Source organism: Dysidea avara, chromosome 12, assembly GCF_963678975.1.
Source record: "Dysidea avara chromosome 12, odDysAvar1.4, whole genome shotgun sequence".
Lineage (NCBI taxonomy): Eukaryota > Metazoa > Porifera > Demospongiae > Dictyoceratida > Dysideidae > Dysidea > Dysidea avara.
Genome location: NC_089283.1, coordinates 2,906,101 through 2,928,303, shown reverse-complemented (window position 1 = coordinate 2,928,303; position 22,203 = coordinate 2,906,101). Strand labels below are relative to the sequence as shown.

At 39.3% G+C, this 22,203-nt stretch overlaps 2 protein-coding genes across 2 annotated transcripts; one reads left to right on the top strand and one right to left on the bottom strand.

Annotated features, from left to right (window-relative positions):
* Positions 1-635: 635 nt before the first annotated feature.
* On the bottom strand, positions 636-10,969 carry LOC136240199 (calcium/calmodulin-dependent protein kinase type II subunit alpha-like). The gene is made up of 18 exons (XM_066031117.1): positions 10,822-10,969; positions 10,561-10,655; positions 10,448-10,507; positions 10,318-10,378; positions 8,836-8,901; positions 8,700-8,772; positions 7,012-7,114; positions 5,574-5,657; positions 3,373-3,467; positions 3,198-3,320; positions 3,059-3,142; positions 2,957-3,008; positions 2,866-2,903; positions 2,767-2,815; positions 2,582-2,660; positions 2,432-2,526; positions 951-1,059; positions 636-873 (listed from the first exon to the last, which is right to left on the bottom strand). The coding sequence occupies exons 1-18, from the start codon at positions 10,878-10,880 to the stop codon at positions 774-776; spliced, it is 1,425 nt and encodes a 474-aa protein (XP_065887189.1). The 5' UTR covers positions 10,881-10,969; the 3' UTR covers positions 636-773.
* LOC136240198 (annexin A4-like) lies at positions 10,843-21,031 on the top strand. The gene is made up of 17 exons (XM_066031116.1): positions 10,843-10,989; positions 11,049-11,208; positions 12,676-12,732; positions 12,784-12,870; positions 13,573-13,607; positions 14,560-14,889; positions 15,953-16,040; positions 16,251-16,345; positions 16,805-16,918; positions 17,853-17,909; positions 17,969-18,002; positions 18,922-19,001; positions 19,059-19,127; positions 19,520-19,621; positions 20,516-20,591; positions 20,648-20,760; positions 20,811-21,031. The coding sequence occupies exons 1-17, from the start codon at positions 10,951-10,953 to the stop codon at positions 20,934-20,936; spliced, it is 1,662 nt and encodes a 553-aa protein (XP_065887188.1). The 5' UTR covers positions 10,843-10,950; the 3' UTR covers positions 20,937-21,031.
* The last annotated feature ends 1,172 nt before the right edge of the window (positions 21,032-22,203 follow it).

Sequence of the window (22,203 nt, the reverse complement as noted above, 5' to 3'; positions counted from 1 at the left end):
CCTGTTATAACACACACTAAACATGCAACTAATCAACGTGCACTTCCTACAGATGTAACAATTTATTACAATTGCAAGTGATACGGATATAAATAAGAGTTAAAAATGACATTATAACTTAATAGGTGTACAAAATATGTAAACACCACATAATGATATTGTACTCTTTCCTAAAATCCACTACAGTAGAATATCAGTTAATGTATTTAGACCATCTGACTTACTAGGATGACAGTCTAGGGATGTTAATTTCACAAGAATTCAACCATAGACCAGATAGAATTTATGACTACATAGATTACCAGTTTTGAATCCTAATTACCTGACTGCTCTATTAGAGTATTTTGACAAGGTACACCACCAGGCCCTACTAGGCTATCCCACCATGTCACTGAATGACTGAACTCTGAGACCATTTAGTGTGATCTTGAAACAAGTAGGGAGTGACATACAACTGAAGTAATGAACTTTTGTGTAACTACTCTTAACACAACAAACGTTTTTGTTTGAAGCCGTTCTACAGCCACCCCCACACACTCTGAAGTTTCCTTTTCTAATAAAGCCATACTACTATTACTGCAACACTCATACAGTGATCCCTACATGTATGTCAGCTCTGGAGTCAACATCGAGTCTGAAGTCATATAACATTATTTACACTTTCTACAATCATTACACAAAAGTAACTAAATTAACACTACCAAAACTATATCATATCAAACATAAATAAAAGTTTTTCTTTGGCACACTAGTTGAATTCTCTTTGAGAACTGTCAGTTAGACGAGCGATGGAAATGAACGCACTTCCAATTTCCTTCCAATTTCTGCCATACACGAGTTTCTTGAGATGATGTAGATGTGAATCCACCAGCACTGGAACAAATAATAATTGATGCAGTGTCTAACACACAAACACGCATGCACGCACATTATGACCAACACACACACACCTGTTCAGAGACTGTACTATCCTATAATATGTGATCACAGCAGCATCATCACCTAACATACGCACTTTGGGATTGAGGAATGTCACGTTTACTGGATTCTTTGAACTATCTGCAACGATAACAGCAGCACAATCCTTGTGTACATCTATCATGACACTGTACCACCCAGAGGAAATGGGCCTGCATGCTAACACGGGCTGGTATGGTATTTCTTTCAAGTTACCAGCACCCATCCAACGGGTAGTCGGAAAAGGCAGACACAGATACAGACATTTTCAAAATACAATTACATTATACCTAACATTACAAACACATGTGCGGAGGATTGGCTAGCACACTACAAGTGTTATAGACCATTTACTGTTGTACACTTAACACAGTTATGTAACTGTACTAGTTTACTCTTGCAGACCATATCCAGCTCACAGCTTTTAGTACAAGACACAGGGGCTTATACCTAGTAAGGCCTGGCCTGCGAGGCTTATAATTAAGTTGGGAGATGCCAACTGGATCTTTGTGAGTATTTCTAGAGCATGTATACAACAGTATGATTATGCATAGTATAATGTAGTGTGCCCCACTTATCATACAGTACAATAGTACTGTATAGTAGGGACCACAAAGGAGTAGGCGTGGCCCATGAAAAACATCACCCAAAAGCCATCTTCACTTTCCCTTGACAACGATGAGGCAGTATTGGTTAGGTAAACTAAACCCAAACAAGCCTTCAGATCATCCCGAAACGTTTTCAACAAGTTGATACAGAAAATTATTAAATGGAATTTTCTACTGACTGACTGCCTGACTGATGACAAAAAAAATTGGAATTTTCAACTAGAGTAGGGACCATAGCACATCGATAAGAAGTACTGAAACAAGCTGTAGTGCATGATATTGAATCACAGTAAAACAATAAGAAGTGTTATATCCCTACTGTGCTCAAGATACCACAAGGAAGAACACAGTAGGGATATAACACTTCTTATTGTTTTACTGTGATTTATATCGTGCACTACTCCAGCTTGTTCCAGTACTTTTTATCGATGTGCTATGGTCCCTACTCTATTTGAAAATGTACTTGTAAATGGATAAGCACTACTCAAGGATAATGTCTGTGTCTGGAAACAGAGACTACTGTACAGAACAATGTTAGATAACTGTTGTATAAGTGAAAGTGTAATTTGAAAGTGTCTGTGTCCACTCCAATCTGCCTTTTCCAACTACAACAGTTACATACCCACTGTACAGTTTGGGAGGGGTCTAAGACATGCTTCAAGAGTCACACATGTAAAAAAGGGTTAGATTTTTGAATGATAGCCATTTTTATAGGGTACTAATGGCTATGGACTTTGGTTGGTAAAATGTTGAAAATCAACAGTTGGAAGATGGCCAACTGCCATTCTACCACTGTGCATCAATGTTTAAATAATTTATACAACACTTGGCCAACCTCCTGAGAGTATTCCATTCCATCTGCTTACCATTATTAAAATAAAACTTGTGAAAAGGTAATCCTTCAACCCGATACCCACCAGCCTCTGGCTCAAAACAAGTTATGTCATCTGCAACATATTTGCTACAAGGAAGTGGGTGTGGCTGATTACAGACATAAGATCACATGAGCAGCTCACCAGTATTCTCCAAAGTCAGCAGCTGCAATGACATTAAGCAATTTGTTGGTGATAAGGATTATCTCATACTCTGGAGTATCTGCAAAGGTGAAATTTAAAGAAATAATGTCAAGCAATGACAGATACCACTATTACTGTATGTGAAGGAACACAAAATATCAAACAAACAGAATTCCCCATATTACCTGTTTCACACTCTGACAATAAAGGTAAGCCTAAATCTGATGTGCTGGTCTAAAAAATGATATACACAAAATGTGCCTTAGGAAAAGAAATCACGTCACCTTAGGTGTACTATCGGGAGATGTTGGACGTGGAGTACCTTCAAAATTACAAATATTAAAACAGAAATTTAATTGATATATACTGTATTACTTCCAAAAAAACTGCTCTTTTTGGCCACCAATCCAACCGCATGCATTGCAGCCTACAAAATAACTTCTCAAATTATTGAAAATGTAAACATGTTTGCTGCACCTTCAATTTCCTTCTGGCATTGAACTTCTTCAGTCCAGTTATGGTTTCTTGTCGATGCATAGTTGAGGCAACTTTCTCACGACTCTAATCACACACAAAGCTTGATGATTTGGGGACAGATGTGGACTGCTTGATTCACCTTGATCCATGGGTGTTTTAGTACTTGCTCAGCAGTCAATCGTGCATCTTGATCTAAAGTCAACATGCCTCGGATTAGCTGTTTGGCTTCAGATGTCACTGAGTCCCATTCTGGTGAGGGGAACTACAGAAAATAAAACCCACAATCACTTGTTAAAATATATTAACTGCCATACATCATATCTGGCAGCCTTGATCTGTTTGTACATCCTCTCTTGGACATCATCCCAAAATGGTGGGTAACCGGCCAACAAGATATACAACACAACACCTGTAAACAAAAACTATAAAAGGGAACATTACAGAAACCTCCTTGTCCCCCCTATACACTAAATTCAAAGCTCTACAACACAATAATACGTATAGGAGGTACGACACACTCACATGAGCTATTGGATTTATAGGGTCACTGAAGAAGAGTGTATCAATAAAAACTATTTATTTAAAACTAGAACAATAAAAACACTATCGCTAGTAGAGCTTTTCACATTGAAAGGTAGGCATATAGATTTTGTTTGAAACAAAATGGTTGGTAAAAAATTAAGTATATTGTCAGAAAGTACACAGTTTTTGTAGCATATTAAATACTGTGGAGCAGCAAATTTCACAGTGGCTAAACTTACCGCCTCCTCAGCTGGCCCTTTTATTAAGGGAATATTGTACCAGTTTGGTCCTGCAGTATGTGGTCATGGACAAATGTATGGCTCTTTTGAAGTATTTGAAGAAAAAATAACTAGTCACGGGTAAATTCCAGCTTGAATTTTTCCATGTATTCAGTCTCAAGCTTGATTCTTATTGGGTTTACTATCAGCAATCAGTTACAAGTATTCATTAGCTTGAAATGATCAAGGGAACAGCCAATTTCATAGGATTGAGCTAACATTGGAAAGTGTGCTACTGAGAATGGTCCCACAGTTGCAGCTGGTTCTCTGAAGGTTTTGGATTTTTCATGCCAGAGGCACTACTGATGCATTCCAGCTAGCTACTATATGTTTGTACTCCTAACTTTGTAGTAACTGTTTACCTCATGTTACTGACTGTGTATGTGGTATCCTTGATTACTGTTCTCACACGTTTTGACCTATGTTCTCCAGATGAGGCATGATCCAATTTCATGGTTAGCTAATGCGGCTTGTACAGCTTCATGGACACGTTATACAGTCACTGACAGAAACGTGTACTACCATATAGTAAAAAACTTTGGCGGTAAAAACTTTTGACGAATTTGGAAAAATAGCGTTCAATTCGCCAAAGTTTTTTCGCCATGTTTTAGATGATCACACGAGCACATTGAGTCTTGCATTGAGTAACTAGAAATTGAGATGAAGGTCAGCTCATACCATCACGCAATAAAGATCGAGCTGACTTTAGAGATCTTGATCTTCCTAGGAATGTGTCAAGCATTCCTTGGGATATATTTCCAACCGAAAACCGGCTTTCCGTTCGCACATCAGTTAGTTTGTCGTCTCGTGATGGATTTGGCCAAATACTTTGATATACGTGATAACCTGTGCTACTGGAGTTCACTGAGAAGCAAATACGGTCACTCTCGGCATCGCAGGAGATAGAGAAGCATGCCTTTGCTAGCACGTCGCTAGATCAGTAGCTACAAAAGTACGGTACAACAACAATGCTAGCTACCTATACACTTACTACACTACTTAACTTATGAGTTGACACCTTGTTGTTTTATCCTTACCGAGATCCTTACGTACCGTACGGTAAAAACTTTGGCGGTAAAAAACTTTGGCAAATATTATTTCAATCGCCAAAGTTTTTCCGCCAATTTTTTCAACAGAGGGGTTTCGTCACACTTTTTTTACCGACAAAGTTTTTTTACTATACGGTACAAAACAAATGTTAAATCAAACTTAAAACAAACTTTAACCAGCCAGTTATTTGGCAGATTAAAATTTGACTGCCCTGTTCAAATTTTCTGCTTACACAGCAGAGTTCAAATTAAGAGTTGGAAATTGAGTGGCCATGTTAAAAGACTGTCAAATCATTTACTGAACACCAGTATAGTAATGTACAATAAATATGGCCAACCAAAGTCAATTTTGTCTGGCAGTGTCAATTGTACTAAAAATGGCCAACAGCCACCCGTTATTTTGAACTCTGATACAGTACAGTCAGTGACATGAGGTACATAGTCATGGATGTGCTCACAGTGGTCATCAATGGTTGGCACTAACCATCACTCAAAACAAAATAGCCACCACTAACACTCACCAACCACTACACATTTGCATCTGATTCACACAAGTTAAGGTGCCACACTACAATTCTTGGTCTCTTGTAGCTACTATTAAGAATTAAGGCATATCCCTGGAGATACCCAGTCTGGGACATGAAGTACACAGTCAGATATACTTACCACACCCCCAGACATCCACAGGATGACAATAAGGATCTTTCTCCAACACTTCTGGTGACAGGTAACCAGGGGTGCCGGCAAATCCTACATGAAACAAACAGACATAATTACAATAGTAATTCTTGAATTGGACAAATTAAATAAAACACATTAAAGCATACACACAATGAAACAACAGTAAATATGACAATTAAGCAAAAAGGAATATATCTGTCACAACTGTCAATAAGATGTCTCATCAATAGCCGCTCCATCTGCCAAACTTAGTGATCTCCATTTCGTTCGTGATCCACGCACACATAATAAGGCTGCTCGAATAATTGCAAATGATAATCATGCCCTCACATATCCCATCACAACACTATAATTCTTGAATTAGATGTCAATCACAAGTTATTATTATAGTTAGTTTCAAAAGTTAGGAGCTCTACATAATTTTCAGGTTAACATGCACAGCAAAAAAAAAATTTGATAAGCTGCTGGATTTTACATTAAGAATACTTTCAAGATGCTGGTCTCATATTATGCTAGTCTCAGAGGAGAAAAACCAATAGATATAGAAATAATTACAGGGTCAGTGTTTTAAGTACTCACATTGACAAATAAAGAAACATTATTGAATATCTGCTACACATATTATATGTATGGTACCACAACAGGACCAGCTCCTCCTCAAAGTATGATATGAGTGATTATTTCAAATTTTCATCCCCTGCCATTGCAAGGCACCAAAAATTGCATAACACCAAACAAAACTACCAGCATTCATGTGTTTCCGTATTTCTTTTCTTGGAGGCAACTTTACCAACGCTTCCATACTATAACCTTCCTTGTTTGTCATCACAGATTTATGTTTAGTCATAGCACACTATTCCTGTTTCTTCATCATTTTTGGTGCATTACGATTGCACTTTAGAGTGGAACTGTAGAGTTTACAATTCTGTTGTAATGTACCTCTGGTGGCTTACAGGACAATACATTTATAAATGATCACCAGACCTTCCATTATTCAAGACAATAAAAGGAGCTACATCCTATATTATTATCAAATTTTCAATCATTCATTTTTTGGGTTCTGTTGCTTTGAGTATACATGTACACTGGCTGTGTGGCCAGTTCTACCTCTTCTGTGCTATTCATACAAGCACAAAGAGATCAAATATCTCTCACAACAAAGAAAGGAACTGAAACCTTCCTGGTTTAAGTGGCTTGCTACAAAACTTAACTACCAGTTACAAACTATACCAGATATTTTTTATTGTTCAATTCCAGGCCATTGATATTAAAAGCTGACACATTCCCTATGGTTATGAACCATTAAATACTTGGAAATATTTGGAATATTAAAGTCATGCAGAGAGCACAATAAGATGAGACAAACACACACACAGACTGACTAATAAGACAAACACATGACAACAAATTCAGACCAACTTACCATACCATCCCTTCTCTCCCTTAGCTACTTCAATGGCCAGACCAAAATCAGCAAGTTTCACGGCTGCTCCAGGGTTCTTACTAGATAGTAGGAGATTCTCCGGCTATCACAAAACATAACACATTAAGTCTCCAGCTATGAGAGGTGTAATAGGTTATTCACTAAAGAACTATTCAGTATGGTAGTACTGTATAGTAAGGATCATGATGGTTAGGGCTTTACTGTCCAAAACTAGCCTTATTTTCCCTTCATGACAGCCTGGCAGTATTGGTCAAACCAGAACAATACTGAACATTTTTCAACAACATTTTAAACTGAAGTTTCTACTAACTGACTGTCTGATGCCTTCAGCCAAGTATGGTAAAAGCTACAGGCTTGATTTCTTCACTATTTGATGTCACTCCCAAGACATGCCTTTTTTGCCAAGTGCAGCAGCTACAGCCATGCATCATAAATATACTTTTGTCCTCTTTTGTGTGAATTGTGTCTCCACCACTGTGTACATGTTGATTTGCGGTAACACATGATGACTATCACCAAAATCAGTATGTAGTTACTGGATTGATTGCAGATGTACTCCTCACACTTGTAACACTGGGTGTGCGTTACGTCATGCAGCCAATTTGTCTGCCACCTTGCTGAGGTATGTGCTGGTTCATTCAGTGATGTTATTCAAAAGTAAACAAATAAGTATAAGTAAAGTTAAAGTTTAAAATTTTACATTTGAGTAGAGATCATAGAAATAAAAGCAATGACAACCTCCCTTCTTTCACATAATCGTATGATCCCTTCTCAATTTTAATATTTCTTTAGATATCTACAGTGCACATGTAGAGTGGAAGTCAGATGGTACCATGCTGAAGTGTATAGTGCAGTGTTCAGGGGTCTAAATGTGTGTACACTAATACAAATGGAACAGTGGACAAGTGCCTTGGTGCCGACGTTTCATGGTGTCCATTTTGAAGTGGTTCCAATGTAGCAACAAACAGATTAGGATACTAAAAACCAGCAAAAGCAATAGCCATGCTTTCCATACACATCAGGTAGACATTGCACAGAAATAGTACAGAGATAATCACAAGTTGTCCCATTCAGGCAAGGCAATTTGATTCCATGTGTCTTATTACTGCCTACATCACTTTCCAACCTGCCATCTTAGAATTCAATATTGCTGTTTCAGCAAGTGTTTTGATATTGAGAGGGACTGCCCATCATTTACAGCAACGAAAATGTTTCTTCTACTACAAAATTCCGGCCTTACAGTGATCTTATAGTGACAAATACATAACTGCTGATGTTTTTTCCTTCAACTATGAATATGGCAACCATTCAGCAGCATCAAAATTGAGGAAGTAGGTAGAAGTAAGGAATCTCTATTCCCACAGGCCTTATACAGAGACAAGCTTAATTCATAGTAAACAGTGAAAACCCTATTAGTCCATTAGTCACAGAATTAGTCTGCAGGTAATTATATTGTTGAGCAAGTATCACTGGTGGATGAAAACTTTATGGACAACTGGTAGCTATTTCCATACAGCATATCATGAATTCTACCACACACTTAGTGACACACACCCCCACCCACACGCACACATCAAACACTATGAAGCACAGCATACACACATGTGTGACATGCATCCACACAAGTACCTGCACTTGTGTGAAAGTACATGCTCACACAGACACACCTTGATGTCTCTGTGAATTATACTCATCTGGTGACAATAAGCAATACTCTCCACAATCTGTTGAATGCAGTAACTATCGGAAGAAAAAAAAAGTTTTACACATTGACAGTGTACAAACACACTTCACACAATTCACCTTGCATCTTTCTCACTGTAGAATTCCCTGGCAACAATGTCATCAAACAGTTCTCCTCCTGTGACACTATGTAGACCATCACACACAGTCAACATTACTAATACTCTTGATTTACTACAATAATTTCTCAAGTACCATATAGCAGGTTTTTACTGCATCTATAATTTATCACGAATCTGAAAAGCACGATACAAATTTCTGCAAATGCAGCTATCCGCGAAAATAAATTCTGCTGATATATTTTTTTATTTCAATTACTAGAAATGCATAGAGGACTTGCACACGTGAAGCAATGGTTGCTAGGCAGACATGTTTCGGGACAACTTTCTATGGCACATATTGGGCGAGATTTATTCACTAAGTGCTGGGTATAGTGGCACTGGGAAGCGGGGCTGGTTTCGAAATATAAGATCTGATACATTACTCACTAATTCTAACTTTTTTGCCTTTTTTAACAAGCTGGGTGGTATTTACAACACAACTCAACACTGATTCGCTTCATTACAGTCTGTACCAAATCCTGAGAAAGCACTTTTCAGCCACAACACTGTCCCGAAACATGGCCGACAGCTACAGTTGCTTAACAATTATGATGATTTACGTCATGCTGCAAGTCCCCTATTGTTTGAAAGAGGAAATGGAAGCGTTGTTAAGCAGTTGTATACATGGCTACCACGTTTATAAAGACATTTTGTGCTCCTGTCATTGGCAAGGAACTTACTTGCATTTAAAAAGTGAGGATGTGTGCCGCTGCGTGATGACTCAACAGTATTTACTGTGTGCCTTCTCAAGGATATGCAGTTCGTTTTCGTTTCATTGTGGCACAATAATACGTATCGTGAAGAAAAGTTGAGAACGCACGAGATAAAATAAGTGCGAATTTAATTACCGCGGCTAGCCACTGTTCGCGAAAATAAAGTCCTTGTGGTAAAAACCCACTATACGGTATACAGCCTTGGGCATTTATTTCTTAATGTACATTAGGTGCACAGATATGAGTGCTTGTATAATTGACTTAGAATCTTGATTCTTCACTTGCAACAGTGAAACCACAACACACCCCCAACCTTTATGGCTTACTTTTTAGTGTCCCAGCATATAAACAGCCCTAGGTATGCACCCTATACATTAGGATGAAGTACCTGACATAATTGAGCCCATGTGTGTATTGGAACCCAGTTTATAAGGTAAAACTACACTCTACCCTAGCAACCTTTTGTATAGAACCTAATTAGGAAATTTACACTGTACCCACTTGTGCAATAAACCACAACAAAGCCTCAAATTCTTCACAATGGAAAAATCTCCATAAATAAGGACAAGCTTAATAGGTCCAGCTCTATATATTTCCTCTGAAAGAAACAACCACTTTATTCTAGTCAAAAATCCTTCGTTCATTATAGACAGGTGTTCACTATAAATACAGTAGCCCCAATTAACCCACACTTAACATTACAACACCACAATAACATGGTGACTTACAGGTCAAACACCATGTATGTGACATGTACTACATCCTCCTTGAACACATGGTGTAATCGTACTGAGCATGGGTAGAAATAACAAGGGGTAAATAAAATTTGGGACAATTGCTGCACACATGTTTACTTACCAATACTAGGGTGTTTCAGTAAACGACAAATGCGAGCCTCTCTGTCCAGTTTCTGCAGCTCTGGTTTAGAATGATAGCAGTTTGGCAGTGTTTTGATGGGGAAATGAGCTTACCTCGAGTGTTCAACCGTTTGGTGTTAAATATCTTGGCTGCATATTCGTTCTTCGTCCTGATATCTATACATTTCTTCACTACGCTAAAAGCGCCCCTGTAAAAGACATGGTACGTGGATAAATCGGGGGTAAACACTGATATGCGAGTAGGCAAGCAACGAGGAAAAGGTGCCAATGAGGAAATGCTTCAAACAAGCTGGTCGCCCAGCATTATATTACGATAAACTCGCAGACAGACTGTAATAAACGCGTTCTCCTTACTTGCCCAGGTCTTCTCTTAGTTCGAACAAGTCCGTGAACTTCTGCTCTTTCCCCTCCATATTATCGGTATCACGTGACAAACCTTTACCGTCAAAGGGTGCGGCTTGCAAAAAGGTCTTTAGTTCTGTTATGTCTTATCCTAACTATCCTCCCGGAGGTGGCTATGGGGTGAGTTTTTAGTTTTAGAGCGTATCATTGATCTGGTTATGTGTTTTCGTGTTTTGTAGGGTTATCCCCCACCAGCTGGTGGTGGTGGTGCCTATCCACCAGGAACGGGCGGTGGCTATCCTCCTCCCGCGGGCGGCGGTTATCCACCCCCAGCAGGATTTCCAGGAGGACCCCCACCAGCCGCTGGGTTCGCAATGCCCCCTGGATACGGGCAGCAACGTAAGAATGACGTGACGTACAGTCGGAGTGTATGTATGCCTCCGTACAAATTGTCAATGTACAACTCGTATAATACGTTGTAGAATCACTTCTAAACGAATTCATTTGCCTCTCATTAAATTTTTATGATCCTTTTAAACAGCAAATGTACAATTCTACTTCACAAACTGATAAGAACCATGGGTATACGTCACTAAATATTTGGATACTGAGCACTTCACATTTAAGTGCTTGTAAAGGAGGCACAAATGTTGAATTACTTGAGAGCCAGTCTGCAATTTTTGTGTCTCATAGCGTTGCCTTATTTCACAGGATGTTATTACTGGAACTAATTATAGTTATCATAATTTTCAATTTAGTCAGAAAATGAGTCATCATAGGGTTTCCAGACACCCACTCACAATGTAGTAATACTCATAAACTGTCATCAGTCAACTATGATCTGGTCGGCAAAGTTTACTTATAGCCTGCAAAGTTTTGTTACTATGAACTTTTTTAAATGTTTATCAATGGGTATATATTCTGGTTTGTAGCAGTGTGTTTTCCATTAACCTCAACAAGGGTAACTTGGCTGTTAGGTTAGTAGTAGATATATATCCTAGTATGGCTTGTACAAGGCTTGTAAGGTGTATAAAGGTTTTGACTACATAGAAGGTAAAGAAGGACTTTACCTAAGTAACTGCGTACAGTTGTTTCAGGGGGTGGATCCAGGGGGGTTCGTCGGTTCGAAGGGTACCATGAACCCCCCTCCCTCCCTTTGGGAGAGCCTTAGTGTTACGTAATAAGCTGCTGACTAGTTTTCTTTAATTCAGTAAACCATAATCAATTTATCAGTCAAAGAAATGCTTATTTCAAACACTTATTGTGGCAAAACACTCATCATACCTTTATTTATTTACTGTAAAATCACTTATACCTGCCACCACAGAATTTTAATATGAAATAAACACCTCTAAAAATAATTATCATTATGAAGTTTCAAAGCTGTTACAGATACTCATAAAGGTTTCAGTTGTATTTTCTAAGGGTGTGCTAGTATGACTTAACTGTTAGAGAGTGATTATTTGCTGTCTACTAGCAAGGGCTACCAGGTTGCTAGACTGAAGCTACAATTACCATGTTCAAGAGTGGAACTCCCTTTTTAAAAAGGTCTGTATCCACCCCTGTGTTTTCTGGTATGCTTGTCCAGATAAACCGATAGTAGAGTTCTATCACACAATTGTTTGGCATTGTCTAGTGATGCTGTGAACTGTGTGAAGACATGTTGCATTATACAAGCATTTAAACTTTGTTAAATTTTGGAAGAATGGAATGTCAACATTTAAATTGTACTTGTACAATCCGTAAAGTGTACGTACCTTGTTGAGTATTGTTTAGTACACACCTGGATACCTTGATGATGTTGGCTGCCCAAACTCCACTGTCGTCCTCTAAACTGTGCCATTTATATTATCTTTCTCCATATAGCACCCCCTGGTGGATTCCCTCCAGTGGGGATGCCCCCAGGCGTTCCAGGATATGGAGGTGTGTTGCTATGGCATATTATTGATATCATGTGATGCGTGCTCCCTACAGCTCCAGGAGGTTACCAACAACCTCCAGCTCAGAATTATGGGGGAGGGGCTCCACTGCAGGGATATGGCCAACAACCAGCTACCCAAGGTATACGTGCTCATTAATTAGAATAATACAATATCTGTGTAGCTGGAATGACATCCTATTAGTTGTGTTGTATGTACCAGAACATGTTTGTCACATGCCATCAAACATCTCATGTGATCTCAAAGGAAAATTCAACTCCAACACCTCAATATCAATATAATGTGCAAATCGAAATCAATAAATTATGGCTTCCAGAGCCTGTTTTCAGTCACCCAATATTGTGGCTCTCCTATAACTACACTCGTTATTGTGACCAAAATACTTCACATTGATGATGCCAATTTCAAGTGCTTTATTTGGTTGCACAATCACGTGTATCATACAACCATGACATGTGTCCACCAGTGTACCCATGTACTGTTAACAGACGTGGTAGTGTTTGATTTCACATTGCACAGCAGTGGACATCTAATGGGGCTGCTCCATGTGTTCATTCGAGCTTTTGCATTTATGACAAGTCTAGAAATATGAAATATTTGTGGTAACAGTCATTTGTCACAATTAACCATCGTGATTTTGAAGCTTACAAACCAATTTTTACACAATCTGTATCAAGTTTATAGTAGGTGATGACTTTTCGGCTGTACAGTTACTGTATGTCAAGAACTATATCTCAAAATAGCACAGCCTTATTTCCATGTAACACTTATTCAGTATATATATATATGTGTGTTGCAGCTATAGCATGTTGCTCTTCTACAGGTTATCAAGCCCCACCCACTGGATATCCACAACAGGTATGATATACCTTGTATAGGATCGTTATGTGTGTCCATGATATTATAATAGCAGTTAGCGTATCTTTGGACTAAAGGTGTTAGGTTATAAAAACCAAAGAGTATTACAAAGGTTTACTTTGTGAAGTGTACTTATTAGAAAACTGTCAGACTTTTGTAGTTCTGAATGTTCATACACAAGCAAAAATGACATTCTGATTTATCAAGGTGTCTTTGGAGTTCCATTGTACTTTGTGTATAACTGTTACTATATAGCTCAGCTGACTAATACACTTGCTGCGTTACTAATTTTAGAAAACCGTCGATCTACACGCAATAGTACTTTTGTAATAAAAGACATTTAAAAACAAATGCAAGCTCCAGAAAAAAATTATGCAAATTTTTATCGCCTTGCTGGTCAGTGAATTGACACTCCAGTGGATAAATCCTGGGCATCATCGTGTTCCCCTATTCATAGGGAGTTAAAAAATCTTTGTTTCATCTTCATACACAGGCGGATTTCTGAGTTACAGATGTTTGTTTACGTTGTGGTGATAAAAGAATTTATGACAATCTTTCTTCAATGATTTGCCTTCCTTCTGGATCATAGAAGAATACCTTTGGCAAAACTATACCTTGGTGGATTCACAAATTCATAGCGAATACAATGAGCAAAGATTCAACTCCATATGCCATTGTATCAGTAAGTTATGATGGTTTATGTAGGCACCTGTAGATTATTATCTCGATGTTTCTGTACATATTGGTTTATTCGCTCATCCGGCTGTCTACTGCTGTATTTCCCACACTGCTTATCTTATGAAGCTGAAACTTAGCCAGTCCATTCCTCTGTCCCTACAACAAAGAACCAATAAAACAAATTTTGTTAAATGTGCATATATCGACGGTTTTCTAAAATTAGGTCACATAGTTTTGTGTGGGCCTGTATCATTGTGTCCATCATACCATACAGGGTTATCAGCAGCCATCACCTGCTCAGGGATATCCCCAACAAGGGTATCCACAGCAACAACAACCTCAGGGGTATCCCCAGCAACAAGCCCCACCCACCCAGGGGTACCCACAGCAGCAGCAACAAGCCCCACCAACTCAAGGATATCCGCAGCAGCAGCAGCAAGCCCAAGGATATCCACAGCAACATCAAGCCCCACCCACCCAAGGATATCCACAGCAGCAGCAGGCACCACCTACCAGCAAACCAGACCGCCCACCACCCCCTCAACACCAACAGCAACAACCTGCTCAGTTGGCCCAGCAGATGCAGCAGATGAGTATGAATGAGGTAGGTTGGTTAAAGCATACACCTCTAAGCATATACCTCTAAGCATACCTGCTTCTTATTCTGCTAAGCATACACCTTGTATATTCTACTAAGAAAATACTATATTAATGTCTTTGTTTAGAAGTTCACATGAGCCTCAATAGTCACAACAGGATTTAGATTGTATTTCGAGTAAGCATTAAGGTGACATATTTGGTTTCATAAAATTTAAGGCCACAAATCAATAAACTTCGCGAGTAGTAAGCTGGTACTATCCAGGTATGTATATTCTTTACAAAATAATGACAACTGCTTCCTGTGACTAAAATAGTTCTACAATGTTCTTTGTCAAAATCCTAATAGGACACACACCAAAAAAATCCACACGAAAAGCAGATTTCAACTGAAATTTTCGAATCAATATCTGCAAGAATCCCACATGTTAGCATGCAAACCTAATTTTACAGTAGAATCCAATAAACACAATGGATGAAATATTTACGAAATTGAAAAAAAAAACTCCATAAATTTTTTTGAGCACTTGTTTCGCAATGAAGGAAGGTGATGATGGCACAAACCTTGGTACCATTGTGATCCCCAAAGCAAGAATTTGAAAATCTTTGTTTCGTGCCAGTACTCCCAAGGAGACAAAAAAGATGAACATTAGTCTGCCTCATGTTGGACAAGCGTTTCACTATTGTTTTTTTTTGTTTTTTTTCACATTTTCGCTGCTCTGGTAGTAGGAAGGGCCTGGAAGACAGAAGCTACCCAAGAATGGATTCGCCTGTTCATGGAGAACTCAATGGTGTAAGTTGCATCTCGGTAGAGGACTGCATTTGTAAGTTATGACCTTCCTGTAGTGTATTTTCCATATTGTCACTGAACAAATCAATTTTTCTGTTGTTGCCACTTTGTAGTACTGTATCTTTGAAAGTTCAAGGCTTCTAGAGCTGAAACTTCGGTTGACCATTCCTTTGGCTGACTAGATAAAGAAAATGGAATAAAATGGAATTTGAAAATTGTGGGGTTCTTGCAGATCCGGTCACTTTTGTAGCTGTCATAATAATTCTTTTGTTTCTAACAGGATAAAGGTCACCCTACTGTTGTGCCTGCTGGTAATTTTGATGCTGAGGCTGATGCCAACGTTCTCAGGAAAGCCATGAAAGGACTTGGTAAGCATCCACCTCTGTGTAACTAACAAGATTTTTAAGCTATGTAGGGGCTTTCCTTTTCCAGAGGTGAGATTGTATTTAGGACCTGTTGAGAATATAATTGTAATCCTTACTATGGAAATTATACCATTGAGTCCTTAATTTGTAGGGGAAATTTAACTGTACACTGTTAATGCCTCACTGTTGATGATGTGTACTATCTCACTACAGGAACGGACGAGGCTGCCATCATCAATGTACTGTCTCATCGCAGCAACCAGCAACGCCAGGTCATCAAGCAGAGGTTCAAGCTAATGTTCGGCAAGGTGTGTTGTGTGTGTGGAAATTACTCCCAGCCTGTGCGGCACCTAAGACACTTGCCTAGATTGCAAGTTATCTATGGATCAACTAGTCTGAGTTTTTCTCTTCTTTAGTTTTATTGTAAAGATACTGAAGTCTTCTTGTGCGTCCTTAGTGACAAATAAAAGTGCATATTCATAGCTCAGCACATCGATAGTTTATCCAGTTTGAGAAGTAGATATAGTCAAATGGCTGCTACTTTAAACTTGTTGAACAGAATTAGGGGTGATATTGTAGGGATTCCTCTGCAGATCCCTAGACGGAGTTAGTTCATAAAATAAATTATGACCATTTGCCTATAACATATAGCCTTGATAAGAGACCTAAGCCTGTTAGTACTTTGTGCCAACATTTGTAGCAATAAAATTTAATGTTTTGAGTTGTTACATCATGGACGTGTCATAGTTGATGATGTCATTGTGTAGGATTTGGTTCGTGAGCTCAAGTCTGAATTGAGTGGCAACTTTGAGGTAGCCATAGTTGCTCTAATGGATGAGAAGATACTGTATGATGCCAAGTGTCTGCGTGGGGCAATGAAGGTGTGTGTGTGTGTGTGTGTGTGTGTGTGTGTGTGTGTGTGTGTGTGTGTGTGTGTGTGTGTGTGTTTATGTATGGCGATACTCAGGTCATGAAATACACCTTTGGGACCTACTTGATATATTCACTAAAGTTATTTTTTTAATACGGTCACAAAGGTACACCTTACACCCTGTTCACACTGTTTTCTAACCTGGGCCCAGCCCAGCGTAACAAGACAAATAGGGCTAGCTTGGATAGGATGTAATGCTTTCTAGACACTCAGCTCAGGTTAACAATGATAATTTGCTTTCGTTGGACCTCAGCCAGTTTTTTTTTACTCTCTGCAATGTGGCTACGATGTACCATGTTTTCAGTAGACTCTGTGACAGTTACACTCTAGTGAAGTGTTGGCATTTCTGGTGAAAGGAGCACCCATTAGCTTAAACATAACATTGTGCAACTTATTTCAACGGGTTCTACACTTTATCACTACAATTCTAGATCTAGTACATTTTTATTAAGCTATTAAGTAATTGTACATTTATTATTCGGCCATGCACTATTGAGCTCATGTCAAATGCAGTAGTGTGAACTAGAGTTTAATAGCCCGAGTTGAAAACACTTGGGATAGTGTTAGCTCTGTTTGGGACCTTGGTCATTATAATGAGGTGGTCTTATTAACAAAGTCACAAGGTACACCTTAGCTATATTTGGGACCTAATTGACATGGTCAGGTGGTCTTATAAGAGGTGGCTGGTATTCTCTGTACTTCACTCCCATTGTATGTCAACTAATTATTGGAAGCACATAAATATTATACATCGACATGCACCCTCAGAGCTTGAAGCCTTATACATTGACATACACCCTCAGGGCTAAGCCCAGCAAGACCACTTGTGCCCCAGTGTAAAATCCCTTGGTAGACAATAGTTATGTCATATGTGCTGCTTATAGGGACTGGGTACAGATGAATCATGTCTGATAGAGATCCTCTGCACCAGGACTAATGCAGTGAGTGTGGTGTGACTTACTATTGGAAACAGTAAATGTGTGTTGTGTTTTGTTAACAGGAGATACAACAGATTAAACAAGCTTACAGGAATGGTGAGTATGTGCGTGCACACATGCTCAGTTTTGTTATTCACTTGGCTACAAGAAAATGAGGGGCTGCCTACACACATTACACATATTGTTATAGATACATGTACCCACACACATACAACATGTCAGTATCTAATGTGGATACTGCAGAGCTTTTAGGAATGTGTAAACAGCTTTATGTGATTCCTTTATTTTTATTGTATTTCGTTTCAAGCAAAATTACTGCATGCTCATATGCCACATGGTCATGTACATTAACAGTGCACAACGTACATGACTGTTCTATTAGAGTGATTTGACCTTTGTTTCACACAAACTGAGAGACGCAATAGTAAATCTCCAATTTTTACAAAACTGTATAAAGGTTTTCACTGGTTTGGTCAATTGAGTTCTCTTCCTCTTAAACTCTATGCTACGTTACCGTAGAGTCAGGTTGTTAAGCGCATGTATCTATTAGGTGCATATTATTTGTTAAGCGCATACACATTTCTGGTAATTAACCATGGATGATAAGCGCACACGGCAAAATGCGATGATAAAGCTACACACAGCAAGAAAAGCTGAAAGTACTGAAAAATTAATGTCTCCTCAAGCACTTACACCTCCCTTGAGGTCTCTCTTCACTATGTATACAGCTAATCAGTCATCTGGATAGTGATAATCTCGTTCATCACGAAGGATTTCACCCAGAAATGGAGTCAAATATCCTTACATACTGGCGTGGTGACCAGCACAAACTATTAACTACTCTATTACAACGTAGTGATTCCGTGTTACACTCACCATAATTATTTATTAGGCGTATGCATCTAACAGAGAGTATAATTTTTGCAAAAGTTTCTCCGAAAATTATAAGTGCATGTGCTTAACAACCCAACTTTACGGTAATTTTAGTAATTATGTTTTGTTTTTTTTGCTGCAGAATTTTCACGCGATTTGGAGAAGGATGTAGTCAGTGAGACAAGTGGCCACTTCAAGAGGTTGTTGGTCTCCATGTGTCAGGTGTGTAGTATTTACAGGCAGTAAGTCACATATCATGTAATCCCTACCCCCCTACAGGGTGCCAGAGAAGAAACCACCACTGTTGACCAAGCCAAAGCTACTAGGGAGGCCCAAGAACTATATCAGGTATAGATAGTATGAAATAATGTATATCTGTGTGTATATAAAGGAACACTTGGAATATATATAGTAGTTTTCCTCCAACGGTCAGGGATCTACACTGTCCTGCTACCTGTTTGCATTCACCTACTCCCTAATGTTTGTCTCTGCTTAATGCAGGGGTACAGTGTACACTGGTGGCCTAGGGTGAGCGAGTTTGGTACCTTAGTTTGGTGCAAAATGCTTTCTCAAGCAAGAGATAATTTGTCGTCATGTCTGTTTTAAAACATTTAATGTATGCGAATGTTTGCTTAATAGGCAAATTATGGGATCTCAGTTGAGTGCAAACAGTTTTTTTTTGTTGTTGTTGTGGTTCAGATACTTGACTGTAACCTAGTGGTGTTATGTCATCATTTTAGGCTGGAGAGAAGCGATGGGGAACTGATGAGTCAAAGTTTAATGTTATTCTTGCCACCAGGAGCTTTCCACAGTTGCGTGCTACATTTGTTGAATATGCCAGGGTATGTGTGTGTGTGTGTACGTGTGTGTGTGTACGTGTGTGTGTGTACGTGTGTGTGTGTGCGTGTGCGTGTGTGTGTGCGTATGTGTGTGTGTGTGTACGTGTGTGTGTGCGTGTGTGTGTGTGTGCGTGTGTGTGTGTGCTTGTGTGTGTGTGTGTGTGTGTATGTGTGTGTGTGTGTACGTGTGTGTGTGTGTGTGCGTATGTGTGTATGTGCTTGTGTGTGTGTACGTGTGTGTGTGTGCGCGTATGTGTGTGCGTGTGCGCGTATGTGTGTGTGTGCGCGTATGTGTGTGTGTGCGCGTATGTGTGTGCGTGTGTGTGTGCGTATGTGTGTGTGTGTGCGTATGTGTGTGTGTATGTGTGTGTGTATGTGTGTTGCGCGTGTGTGTGTGTGCGCGTGTGTGTGTGTGTGTGTGCGCGTATGTGTGTGTGTGCGCGTATGTGTGTGTGTGTGCGCGTATGTGTGTGCGTGCGTATGTGTGTGTGCGTATGTGTGTGTGTGTACATGTGTGTGTGTGTACGTGTATGTGTGTACGTGTACGTGTATGTGTGTGTGCGCGTATGTGTGTGTGTGTGTGCGCGTATGTGTGTGTGTGTGTGTACGTGTGTGTGTGTGCTTGTGTGTGTGTGTACGTGTGTGTGTGTGTTTGTACGTGTTTGTGTGTGTGTGTACGTGTGTATGTGTGTGTGTGCTTGTGTGTGTGTGTGTGTGCGTATGTGTGTACGTGTGTGTGTGCGTATGTGTGTGTGTGTGTGCTTGTGCACATGTGTTAATGTGTAGTGTAGTATAGTGTAGTGTGTGTGTGCACATCATGTGTAATGCGCATACTTGTGTATAGTGTGTGTCTCACATGTTCATTTTGCTGTGAACTATAACGTGTGCCCCATACAGTTGTCACAAAGGGACATACTAAACTCCATTGACAGAGAAATGTCCGGAGATTTACGTGAAGGGTTCAAAACAGTAGGTAAGGCACATCCTTCATGTCCCAACAAATTATCACTTTATTGTGTTTATTATTAGTTAGGTGTGTGCGCAGTCGACCTCAATATTTTGCTGAGAGATTATACCACAGCATGAAGGGTCTTGGAACAGATGATACCACTTTAGTTAGAGCAGTGGTATCCCGCTGTGAGGTATGGCATTGTGACCACCATCTCACAGTTTGACACATATGCATACATAGGTTGACATGGTGGAGATAAAACAAGAGTTCTTGAGGCAATACCACAAGACACTGAGTAAGATGATTGAAGGAGATGTATCTGGAGATTACCGTAGGCTGCTCTTGGCTCTTGTGGGCAGAGACTAACTTGGGCAAAATAAAAGACTTCTGTAACTTGATGTATTAGATTTGTATGTTGTGACAGTGTCACTGTGAAATACTATAAACTTTATTTTGCTTGATTTTGGTATAGTTATAGAATTGGTGTATACCATAATAAATTATGATTTCTGAGCAGCTTTCACTAAAATTTGTGAAGATTATAACCAATGATGATTGTCATGAGCTGCTTATTGTAAGCTATGACATCGACAGGACAAGCCTCATTAAACTTGCCCAACAAATCTTCTATTTGCCAAGTAAATATGACAATAAACAATAACAATTCACAATAGAACAATGACACAAAAACTGCTCTAGTTACAAGGCTAGTGATCCCTCAAAATAATAATATTGTTTAGCTGTTCCTATATTCACCCAGCACTATAAAATTTAATTTGTGGCTATTGACTTTCAGATCTTATAGTGCAGAGCTCGAATAGATGGTATATGGGGTGTACCTCGTTAATTTTTTTTCAGAAATAGTAGCTACTAATTGGTAAGTTGTAGCAGTTTGAATGCAAACAGATTTTTCTGCAGTTAATATCACAGGTGATAAAGTGAGAGCTATCTCAAATCATCCCAACAGTGTATGTAAGAGTACAGGACCTGGTCCCAGATTGATTTACTCTAATAGAATAGTCATACATACACTCTAATAGAACAGTCAAGTAAATGTACACGCTACTGTTATAGTTTGCAAGGTAGTGTGTTGTTATATTGTCTACTACCCTCCAGCATCCAAGAGCTAGAAGTTGTAAGACTGCCAAAACACTGTTGGGCAAAGGGAATAATCTTTGCTTAGGGGTGGTAAGATACTGAGACAAACACCATGACTTAAAACTCTGATGGCTAAAACTACAACCCTTAAACTGCTAGCTAACTTACCCCCCCCCCCCCCCCCAACCGGTCTCGCGTAGCCAGACCACTGCTTTTCTTTTGTGTGGACACGCCCGCACACAAAAGAGAAGTAGTAGACTACCCCCCCCCCCCCCCCTCATGTTATGTTACGATTCAAACACTGCACCAATATAGCTACCATTGGTCATTGCGCTTTTGTATTGCCCAGTACGGCAGTAACAAGCTCTGCCTTCTCAGCTTCTGTCCAACCATTTTTTTTTTAATCAAAGATTTCGATAAGCGCCGTGACCCCCGTGCAAAGATCAGCGTGATCCACGACTCGCCATAGGTAGATCACGTGAGTGATATAATTCTCACACTACTTATCTGAATCGGCTCAGTTCTTACGAGATGA

Coding starts and splice junctions, on each gene's coding strand:
- LOC136240199 (XM_066031117.1), bottom strand. CDS start 10,880: ATGGAGGGGAAAGAGCAGAAGTTCACGGACTTGTTCGAACTAAGAGAA. Junction 10,656..10,821: donor CTAAGAGAAGACCTGGGCAA/GTAAGGAGAACG, acceptor TGTCTTTTACAG/GGGCGCTTTTAGCGTAGTGA. Junction 2,904..2,956: donor AAAGAGCAGTTTTTTTGGAA/GTAATACAGTAT, acceptor GTAATTTTGAAG/GTACTCCACGTCCAACATCT.
- LOC136240198 (XM_066031116.1), top strand. CDS start 10,951: ATGTCTTATCCTAACTATCCTCCCGGAGGTGGCTATGGG. Junction 12,733..12,783: donor AGGCGTTCCAGGATATGGAG/GTGTGTTGCTAT, acceptor TGCTCCCTACAG/CTCCAGGAGGTTACCAACAA. Junction 18,003..18,921: donor TAAACAAGCTTACAGGAATG/GTGAGTATGTGC, acceptor TTTTTGCTGCAG/AATTTTCACGCGATTTGGAG.